General features: G+C 42.1%; 1 protein-coding gene across 1 annotated transcript in view; it reads left to right on the top strand.

Annotated features, from left to right (window-relative positions):
* The window catches only part of ANKRD39 (ankyrin repeat domain 39), a 16,123-nt gene extending 13,373 nt beyond the window's left edge, over positions 1–2,750 (top strand). The window contains exon 2 of the mRNA XM_019660006.1: positions 2,148–2,750. Within this exon, the coding sequence (XP_019515551.1) occupies positions 2,148–2,497 (350 nt within the window). The 3' untranslated portion in view covers positions 2,498–2,750. The remainder of the gene's footprint in view (positions 1–2,147) is intronic.
* The last annotated feature ends 8,408 nt before the right edge of the window (positions 2,751–11,158 follow it).

Raw genomic sequence — 11,158 nt, 5'->3', positions numbered from 1 at the left:
TGTTCAGCATCTTAGCTGTAGAGGGCAGTGTCACTGGCCCTCATATGTGGGATCTGAACCGGGGCCCTCTGGCATCCCAAGCCAGCTCTTAACCAACACGCCACTTGGCAAGCCCTCTTGTTTCTTGAGGTATGCCTGTATAGCTATAAACTTCCCTCTTAGTACTGCTTTTGCTGAAACCCATAATTTTGGAAATTTGTGTTTTCATTGTCATTTGTCTTGAAGTAGTTTTTGAGTTCCTGTTTGATACCCTTGTTGATCCCTTGGTTGTTTAGTACCATGTTTTTTAGTCTCCACATATTTGTGTGTTTTCCAGTTTTCATTTTGTTGTTGATTTCTAGTTTCTTGCCCTTGTTGGTTAACATACGTGATATGGTTTTAATCTTCTTGAATTTATTGAGGCTTATTTTGTGGCCTAATATATGGTCTATCCTGAAGAATGTTTCATGTGCACTTGAAAAAAATAATGTATTCTGCAGTTTTTGGATGAAATGTTCTACAAATGTCTATTAAGTCAATCTTGTATAATGGGTCATTTAAGGCCACTATTTCCTTACTAATTTTCTGTCAGGTTGATCTATCCACTGATACGAGAGGGGTATTAAAGTCCCTTACTATTTTATTACTGTAGATTTCTTCCTTTATGTCCATTAATAATTGCTTTATGTATTTAGGTACTTCTATGTTGGGTGTATAGATATTTACGATTGTTAGGTCCTCTTCTTGGATTGGACCCTTTATCATTATGTGCTGTCCTTCTTTGTCTGTTTTTACATTCTTCATTTTAAAGTCTATTTTGTCTGATACAAGTATTGTGACTCCAGTTTTCTTTTCATTTTTATTTGTATGAAATATATTTTTATCCCTTCACTTTCAGTGTATATAAAGTGGTCTCATGAGAAGTGGGCTCTGTGTGGGTTGTGTGTGCAGGGTGGTTTGGGCAGGCTGGTTGGAGCCAGGCGGGTGCTTATGGCACCCAGGGCACTGGCCTGCTGGGCTGGAGAGGCTCCGGGTGGGGAGGCCAAGTGCGTGTGGTGATGCCCTCCTGTAGATCCTACTTGCTTCCTTTGTTCGGATCCAAAATGGGCTCTAGGCGATGTGTCCGGGAATGCAGCAGCCACCTTGCAGGTAGGCCAGAGCACCTGGATAGAGCTCCTATAAAGCTGCCCTATGGAGGTGATGGAGGTGGAGGGGCATGTAAACAATAACGTTCATCAGCCCCTCGAGTCCCAGAGAATTCAAGCAGATCCCAGAGGTCATGGTTCCCCAGCCTTCTCTCTACAGTTTCTGTCTGTCTGTTGTGCAGAAGCTGTTCAGTTGCCCTCAGATGTTCTCAGGAGAACTTGCTCTCTATATGGGTGTATATTTCAGTGTGTTCCTCTGAGGGGTGAGTTCAGCATCTTCCTATGCCACTGCCATCTTGGACCTCTCTCCCTTTTTTTAAAATAAATTATTTGCATACGTTGGTACTTCTTTTTGCAAAAAATTACTTGGAATGCATCTCACAACTGCTCACTACATACCATCGCCTGGATTGAGGCAACAGAATTGAGAGCCTGGGTCTGCACTCATGAGAGCCTGCTTAAAAATATGTGGATTCCAATTTCGGATGGTGATGCTACTGATATTAATTTTGATACCTCTCAAAAGCCCCTGTATGTAGTCCATCAGTTTGTCTATTGGGAGGAGTAGGGAACACAGTGGTGTCATATAGTTATTAAGAGTTCAAACAGACCTGCTTTAGAACCCTTAGGCTGCCACACTAGCACTGTGGCCTTAGGCAAGTCAGCTAAGTTTCTTCATTTGTAAAGTAAGAATAATGATAGTTCCTACTTCTGATGGTTACTGTGAAAGTGAAATAAGATAATCTGTGTCAGTCAATTAACTGTTATTTTTTGGAGGAGGTAGGTTAGAAATTGACTGGGAACGTCTGTCTCAAAGGGGAAGAGCAGACCTGGGAACCTGGGCCTGATTTTCTCTGCTCCTGGGGGGCAGGGGCTGTGTAAGATGTCTCTTGTGCTCACAGAGCTGAGCACCCTGTAGATGCTCTGAATGTTTGTACAAGATGTTTAGAGACCCGCGGTTCTGTTCTCATCTTTAATCTGCAGCCTGGACAAAGAAGATTGGCCATGAGTGAAGAACACAAGAAAGAAAAGCTCAAGCAAACTGCCAGAATGACACTGGAGCAGTCTGCCAGTCTGTATACAAGTCATTGGGATTTGGTAGGAATCAGGGGAGCTCTGCTCAGACAGCCACGTCTCCATTTTTTAGGACTGAGAGAGCCGCAGAAGTTGAGCAACAAAGAGGAGGGCCCAGTGAGGGCATGGCTTTTGACTCAGGCCTCTCTCCACAGGCTGCTGAAAAGGGTCACGCGGACATCTGCTCCCTCCTGTTGCAACACAGCCCCGCCCTGAAGGCTGTCCGGGACCGGAAGTCACGACTAGCGTGTGACCTGCTGCCCTGCAACAGTGACCTGCGGGACTTACTGGCCGGCTGAATCGCCACCCTTCTGTTTTAGGCTGCCAGGCAAGGGTACACAGACTAGGTCTTCAAGCCCCTGCCGTGCTCAACATCAATGCTGCAGGATAGGAAACTGAGGTCCGGAGACCCATTTTGGCCACTGGGAGTGAGGGAGTAGATTAGGTGGGGCTGCAAGTGCGGAAGCCTGGGCAGGGAGTCGGTCCTATTCTAAACGAGTCCACATGGAAATATCTATCCGTTTCGGAAATAAAGTTATATCCTTGCCTTGTCCCATGCTTACAGTTAAATTTCGAGTAGATTCAAGACCTAAACTAAAAAACAAATCTGTAAGTATTAGAAGCAGCTATGGAATATATGACAAATTAAAAGCAGCTTTTTAGCTGAGTGACCTTGGTAAGTCACTTTACCTGTCGGTCCTCATTTCTTCTTCTATAAAATGAGAATGATTATAATAAGGCCCGCCTCAAAGTCATTGTAGGGGTTGAAAGGGTGGCGATATGAAGAGCATTGGCAAAGGTGCCTGGCACATTGCATGCACATTGCACATCCTCCAAACCTGATCAGCACTCATCAGTAGAGCATAATTTCATTAATTTTAACAATCTGATAGATTTAAAAGTGCTACAGCTTTGTCTTATTTTGTATTGCTGATGACTAGTCAGGTGAACTTCCTGTCCATACCCTTTGTCCATTTAAATTTTTTTCTTTTTATTGATTCATGGGAATTGTTTATGTATTATGGATATTGATCCTATGTTTTATATATATGTACTAGTATATATACATATTTTTCCCCTTTCATACTGTCACTTGTCTTAACTCTGTTGGTATCTGTTCATGAAAATTGGTACAGCCACTGTAGATGGCAGTTTGGCAATATCTATTAAAAAAATTTTTTTTTTTTNGCTCACGCTGGCTGCTGGCTACACACAGTAGCCCATGACAACCCACTGCCACAGGGGCTGCAGCCTACGCCGTCGCCTGCGACTCACAGCAGCCCAGCTCCAGGTTGAGCTGTTGTTCATCATCTTAGCTGTGGAGGGCAGTGTCACTGGCCCTCATATATGGGATCCGAACCAGGGCCCTCTGGCATCCCAAGCCAGTTCTTAACCAACGTGCCACTCGGCCGGCCCGATTGCTTATTTCTTAATGGCCTGATGAACTGGTGCTGTTCAGACGTTTTACTGTCGTAAATCACATGACAGATGTTTACAGGCATGGATATACCTGGCATCTAGATGGCGTGCAGCATTTTCTTTATTTTAAATTAAAAAATTTTTTTCAATTACAGTTGACCTCCAATATTATATTAGTTTCAGGTGTACAACATAGTGGTTAGACATTTATATAAATTGCGAAGTGATCCCCCTGACTAGTACCCACCTGGCACTATAAATAGTTATTACCATGTATTGACTGTATTCCCTGTGCTTTACTTACATCCTTGTGGCTGCTTTTATAACTGGCAATTTGTACTTATTAATCTGTTCACCTTTTTCACCCATCTCCCTAACCCCCCTCCTACCTGGTACCCCTCCTACATCAATTTGTTCTCTATATCTATGAGTTTGTTTCTGTTTTGTTTGTTCATTTATTTTGTTTTTTTATATCAACATGTAAGTGAAATAATATGGTATTTCTCTTTCTCAGTCTGACTTATTTCACTCAGCGTAATATCCTCTAGGTCCGTCCATGTTGTGGCAGATGGCAAGATTTCATTCTTTTTTTTGGCCAAGTAATATTCCATTATCTATATGTACCACTTCTTCTTTATCCATTCATCTATTGATGGACAGTTGAGTTGCTTCCATATCTTGGCTATTGTGAATAATGCTGCAGTGAACACAGGGATGCAAATATCTTTTCAACTTAACTGTTTTTGTTTTCTTTGGATAAATACCCAGAAGTGGGATTGCTGGGTCATATAGTAGTCCTGTTTTGAATTTTGTGAGAAACCTCCATGCTGTTTTCATAGTGGCTGCACCACTTTGCAATTCCACCAACAGTGCACAAGGGTTCCCTTTTCTCCACATTGTCACCAACATTTGTTTTGGTTGGTTTTTTTGATAATAGCCATTCTGACAGGTGTGAGGTGGTATCTCATTGTGGTTTTAATTTGCGTTCCCCTTTTTAGTGACGTTGAGCATCTTTTCATATGTCTGTCGGCCATCTGTATGTCCTCTTTGGAGAAATGTCTATTGAGGTCCTCTGCTTATTTTCTACTTGGATTTTTTAATTGATGTTAAGTTGTATGAGTTCTTCATATATTTTGGATATTCCCCTTATCAGATATATCATTGCCAAATATCTATCTCATTAGGGTAGGTTGTTTTTCTGTTTTGTTGATGGTTTCGTCCACTGGACAAAAAGTTAGTTTGCTATAATCCCATTTGTTTATTTTTGCTTCTGCTACCCTTGCCCGAACAATATTCCAAAAGATATTGCTAAGACCGATGTCAAAGAGTTTACTGCCTATGTTTACTTCTAGCGTTTGTATGATTTCATTTTTACACTTTTAAATTCTTACATTTAAGTCTTTAATCCATTTTGAGTTTATTTTTGTATATGGTGTAAGAAAGTGGTGCACTTTCATTTTTTGCATGTATCTGTCCATTTATTTTATTTTATTTTATTTATTTATTTTTATTATTATTTTTAGCTGAGCCATCCTGCCACCTGTTGGCAGCTCAGCGGCAGCTCAGCTCCTGCCAGGAATCGAAGCACTAGTTACTCAGAGCTCACACTCTTGAGCGAGCTCTTAACCCAACTAAGCCACTCGGCTGGCCCCTGTCTGTCCATTTATTGAAGAGATTTTTATCCCATTGTATATTCTTGCCTCCTTTGTTGCAGATTAATTGACCATATAGGCATGGGTTTATTTCTGGGCTCTGTTCTCTTCCATTGATCTATGTGTCTGTTTTTATGCCAGTACCATGCTGTTTTGATTACTATAGCCTTGTAGTATAGTTTAAAATCAGGGAATGTGATACTTCCCACTTTGTTCTTTCTCAAAACTTCTTTGGCTATTTGGGGAATTTTTTTATTCCACGTCAATTTTAAGAGTAGTTTTTCTAGTTCTGTGAAAAATGCCATGGGTGTTTTCATAGGGATTGCATTGAGTCTGTCTATTGCTTTAGATAGTAAGGCTATTTTAACAATATTAATGTTTCCAATCCATAAGCAAAGTATACCCATCCATTTTTTTGTGTGTCTTCTTCTCTCATCAGTGTGTTATAGTTTTCAGAGTATAGGTCTTTCACCTCTTTGGTTAAATTTATTCCTAAGTATTTCATGCTTTTTGATCCCATTGTAAATGGGATTGTTTTCTCAGTTTTTCCTTCTGATCATTCATTATTGTTCTATAGAAATGCAACAGATTTCTGTATATTGATTCTGTATCCTGCAACTTTACTGAATTCATTTATTCTAATAGTTTTTTGGTGGAGTCTTTAGGGTTTTCTATATATAGTATTGTGTCATCTGCAAATAGTGAGAGTTTTACTTCTTCCTTTCCAATTTGGATAACTTTTATTTCCTTTTCTTGTCTGATTGCTGTAGCTAGGACTTCCAATACTATGTTGAAAAGAAGTGGTGATGAGAGTGGGCATCTTTGTCTTGTTTCTGATCTTAGAGGAGAACCTTTCAGCTTTTCTCCATTGAGTATGGTATTAGCTGTAAGTTTGTCATATAGCCTTTATGTTGAGGTATGTTCCCTCTATACACACTTTGTTGAGAGTTTTTATCAATAAAGGATGTTGAATTTTGTCAGATGCCTTTTCTGCATCTATTGAGATAATCATATGATTTTTATCCTTCATTTTGTTGATATAATGTATTATGTTGATTGATTTACACATGTTGAACCACCCTTGCACATCTGGGATAATTCCCACTTGGTCATGGTGTATGATCCTTTTAATGTATTGTTGAATCTGGTTTGCTAATATTTTGTTAAGAATTTTTAACTCTTATATTTATCAATATTGGCCTGTAATTTTCTTTTTTTGCAATGTATTTGTCTTGTTTTGGTATCACTGTAATAATGCTGGCTTTGTAGAATGAGTTTGGAAGCATTCCTTACTCTTCAATTTTTTGGAATAGTTTGAGAAGGATAGGTATTAATTCCTCTTTACATGTTTGGTCCTAGATTTGTTTGTTGGGAGTTTTTTATTACTGCTTCAGTTTCATTGCCAATAATCAGTCTGTTTAGGTTTTCTATTTCTTTCTGGTTCAGCCTTAGAAGGTTGTATGCTTCTAGAAATATATCCATTTCTTCCATGTTGTCCAGTTTGTAGGCATATAATTGTTGATAGTATTGTTTAATGATCCTTTGTATTTCTGTGGTGTTGGTTGTAACTTTTCCTCTTTCACTTATGATGTTATTTATTTGGGCTCGCTCTCTTCTTGTGAGTTTAGCTAACAGTTTGTCAGTTTTGTTTATCTTTTCAAAGAATCAGCTCTTAGTTTCATTGATGTTTTCTATTGTTTTTTAATTTCTATCTCGTTTATTTGCATTCTGATCTTTACTATTTCCTTCTATTTATTGTGGGTTTTGTTTGTTCTTTTTCTAGTTCCTTTGGATGTAAAGTTAGATTGTTTATTTGGGATTTTTCTTGTTTCTTTTAGTTTTTTTTAAAGATTTTTATTGGGGAATTGGGGGATGGGAACAGCGCTACGGAATCGGGGGAAGGGGAACAGAAAAGTTGTTGTCTTTTTGTTCTTCAGTCTAGTTGTGGAGGACATTGCTTCACTGGCCCAAGTTGGCACCGTCATTGCGCTCTTCCCAGGCGAGGCCGATCAGTCGCCGGCTTCTGGACAGCCGCCCACTGCGGCTGCTGGCCGCTCACGCTGGCTGCTGGCTACACACAGTAGCCCATGGCAACCCACTGCAGCAGTGGCTGCAGCCTATGCCGTTGCCGGCAACTCACGGCAACCCAGCTCCAGGTTGAGCTGTTGTTCAGCATCTTAGCTGTAGAGGGCAGTGTCACTGGCCCTCATATGTGGGATCTGANAAAAAAAAAAAAAAAAAAAAAGGTTGCCTTTGCCTGGCCCTTATGGGGTTCACTTGTCTGGGTCAGTTTTTATGACAGATTCTTAGCTTGGGGGTTTGCTCCCTGGGAGTAATGTAGGTAGATTAAATAGTTTCCACACCTCCAAGTTGCTTAGGTTCAGGCATCAGGTTTTTTTCTATTTCTTCTGCCTTTGTTGTTTTCTCACACCTGTTCAAATGGTGCTGTTCCTCATTTCCTTTAGGTTTCTGTTGAAATGTCACATCAGAGATGCCATCCCTGACCACACTGCCTATACCCTTCTCTGCATTATTTTTCTTCATAGCACTTAGGATCACCTAACTTATTTCATATATGTATTTCCTTGCCTGTCTTCTTTAATTAGAATGTTAAGCTCCATAAGACTAAAAAAATTTTTTTTGCGGGGGTGGTCTTTTATTCTCTGCTGACCCTTAGTGCCCAGAACATTACCAGATGCAGAGTAAGTATGCAGTAAATATTTGCTGAGTGATGAAGTTCTTGGGTATGGTGGATTGCTTCCTGCTGCTACTCAGGGCAGGAGAGTGGCCATTTTGCAGTCCCGGTTCATCCAGGATATGGCACCTCCCAGCTTTGTGCACACAGCCGTGCTCTGTCTGGTTCCCCCCCCACACACGTGGCCTGCAGCCTTTGCTCCAGACCCTGCTCAGGTGTTCGAGCCAAAGCCCTTGAGGTGTGTGTCCAGCTCCAAGGACTCCACATCCTACAGGTTCAGTGCCTGCTCACCACTGGGCTGTGGTTTTCACCTTGTTCTGGCACCTGACAATAATGGCCTTTGCTTGCTTTTGAATTTGACTATACATTCAAACATTTTAAATATTACCCACCATTTGCGTGTTTGCAGTGGGAAGATGGGATTTCTGTGTCTGCCCCATCTTCCTGCCCCAGTCAGATAAGCCCCATGTCTGTTTGGTTCACAGGTGTTTCACCAGCACCTAGGATAACCCTTGGCACAGAGGAGGTGTGCAGTTAATATTTGCTGAATGAAGGAATTTCCCACTTTATGGATGAGAAAATGGAGGTAAAGGAAACAGTCTCCAGTCGGTTAGTGTCATCGAATACTTTGGTTGTCATTCCACAGGAATCTGGTCAGCAGCCCTAAATGGAGACCTGGGCCGAGTGAAGTATTTAATCCAGAAGGCAACGGATCCTAGTCAGCCCGACTCGGCTGGCTACACAGCTCTGGTGAGCTTGGGGGAGCTTTGGTGGGCTCAGGAACCCTGCTCTCTGAGGGGGATTGAGGGTTACCTTTGTCTTCTCCCTCCCTTTCTTCTCTCCCAGCAGGGTTTCTGTTTTAAGTGTCATGTGAACCTTGGTTTTGTTTTTTTTTTAAAGATTTTTTTTATTGGGGAATTGGGGGGAGGGGAACAGCGTTGGGGAATCGGGGAAGGGGAACAGACAGGTAGACAAATTGCTGTTTTGTTCTTTAGTTGTGGAGGACGTCGCTTCACTGGCCCATGTTGGTATGATCATTGTGCTCTTCCTCGGTGAGGCAATCGGTTGCTGGTCATTGGTGGGCCGCTCACAGCGGCTCCTGGTAACTCACACTGGCTACCAGCAGCTCACGCTGGCTGCCAGCCACTCACATAGCTCATGGCAACCCACTGCCGCCCTGCTGCAGCCTACGCTGTCGCCGGCGACTCACAGCAACCCAGCTCAAGGTCGAGCTGTTGTTCATCATCTTAACTGTAGAGGGCAAGTGTCACTGGCCCTCAATGTGGGATCCAAATCGCAGCCCTGCTGCTCAGAGCTGGTGCTCCCAAGCAAGCTCTTAACCAGCTGAGCCACTTGGCCGGCCCAAACCTTGGTTTTTTAAATTAGTGTTAGAGCTTTACCTCAATTATTGAATTCTATTTTCATAACAATCCTGTAAAGAAGAAATTATTGAGGAAACCAATGCTAGAAATGAAGACTCTTGCCCAAGTCACACAGCTGATGGAGGTGGCCCCTGGAGGGCTCATGCCTCTTGCCCCAGGGCCCATACTCTCTCCACTCCCCACCCACTGCCTGCCAGGTGCTGCTGTGTGACTTCAGTGTCTGTTCCCTGCAGCACTATGCCAGCCGCAATGGGCATTATGCCGTATGCCAGTTCCTGCTGGAAAATGGGGCCAAGTGTGACGCCCAGACACATGGGGGTGCCACCGCCCTGCACCGGGCTAGCTACTGTGGGCACACTGAGATCGCACGGCTCCTGTTGTCACATGGGTCCAACCCCAGGCTGGTAGATGACGATGGCATGACCAGTCTACATAAGGTATGCCCCTTCTCCCCCTTCAAAAACTTGTTTTTTGTCATTATAAAAGTTATAACATGTTCACTGTAGGAAACATGGGGAAAATTGAAAAGCATAAAGTAGAAAATCATTTGTAATCTCAGTGCTCACTCTCATCACTTTAGGATTAATGTGTAATTTTCCAGCATTTTTCCTGAGCATGTAAATTGAAATTAAATGCAGTATCATTTTTTTTTCTTTCCCTTAGCAATATGTCATGAATGCTTTTCCATGTGATCGTTTTCTGAACCTTGCCTGTGCCAGTAGTCCACTTTTTATACTATAGCCAGAGTGATCATTTCATTGTACTTTCCAACTAGAAATACTTACATGTGGTAAACAGTTTGAAAAATACAAGACTTTATACTGTGAAAAAGAGTTTCCCTTCCACCCTGACCCGTTGTCCCTCAAGTCTCCTAGGTCTCCCCCTTAAGGCACCCACTTTTACCTACTGCCTCTATGTCTCTGAGAAGTGGTTTATGCAGATCATTCCTCTCTTGCCCTCTCTTGGTTTCCCCCCAGAGTGATGGTTTTAGAAAGCAGTTCTGATTGTGCCAGAACTTACTCTCTTAGAGGCTTTACCAAGTCTTTAGGCCAGTTCACCAGCCTGGGGTTAACCTCTGCCTGCCTCTCCAGTTTATTTATTTATTATTTTTACTTATTTAAACAACCAGTAACACAATAAACACAATCCTGGATGTGAATGTTAAAACAGAAAAATTTAAGTGGTTGTCTGCCTAACTTAGCAACAGAACCTGGGACTGACACTTTTTGCTATCCACTCAAAATCCATGCTCTCTCTTTTTTTAAAATATATTTTAAGTTACAGTTGACATACAACATTAGACTAGTTTCAGGTGTACAACATCATGGTTGCACTCTCATTAGAGACATGTCTTTCACGAGGGGCTCTCTGGTCCAGACTACATCCCACCCGTCTAGCGTAGAGCATGGCCACACAGCTAGTTCTCAGACATAGAGGACAAGACACACTGCTGAGCGTTATTTCCAGGAGAAAAAAAGCTGCTAAGCAGTCAGTGTTCTGACTCCATGCGCTCTACTCCCCTGCCCCTGCTGGGAACAAAGAGACGTTGGGGCTGACAGATCCACAGCAAGCAACCTGCACTCCAGCATTGTGACAGAAAGGTGGTTGGGTGGGCACAGCAGCCTTGACACGCCGCAACAGAGATAAAAGTTCTTGTTTTATTTTTATTGTTTTTACATCCAACTGTTAAATAATACATGTTATTCTTTTTTTCTTTTTTTTAAAGATTTTTATTGGGGAATTGGGGGGATGGGAACAGTGCTGGGGAATTGGGGGAAGGGGAACAGACAAGTTGCTGTCGTTTTGTTCTTC

The sequence above is a fragment of the Hipposideros armiger genome, unplaced genomic scaffold (assembly GCF_001890085.2).
Source record: "Hipposideros armiger isolate ML-2016 unplaced genomic scaffold, ASM189008v1 scaffold_310, whole genome shotgun sequence".
In the NCBI taxonomy this organism is placed as follows: Eukaryota; Metazoa; Chordata; class Mammalia; order Chiroptera; family Hipposideridae; genus Hipposideros; species Hipposideros armiger.
The sequence above is the reverse complement of the archived record's forward strand: the minus strand, read 5'-3'. Positions and strand labels throughout refer to the sequence as shown.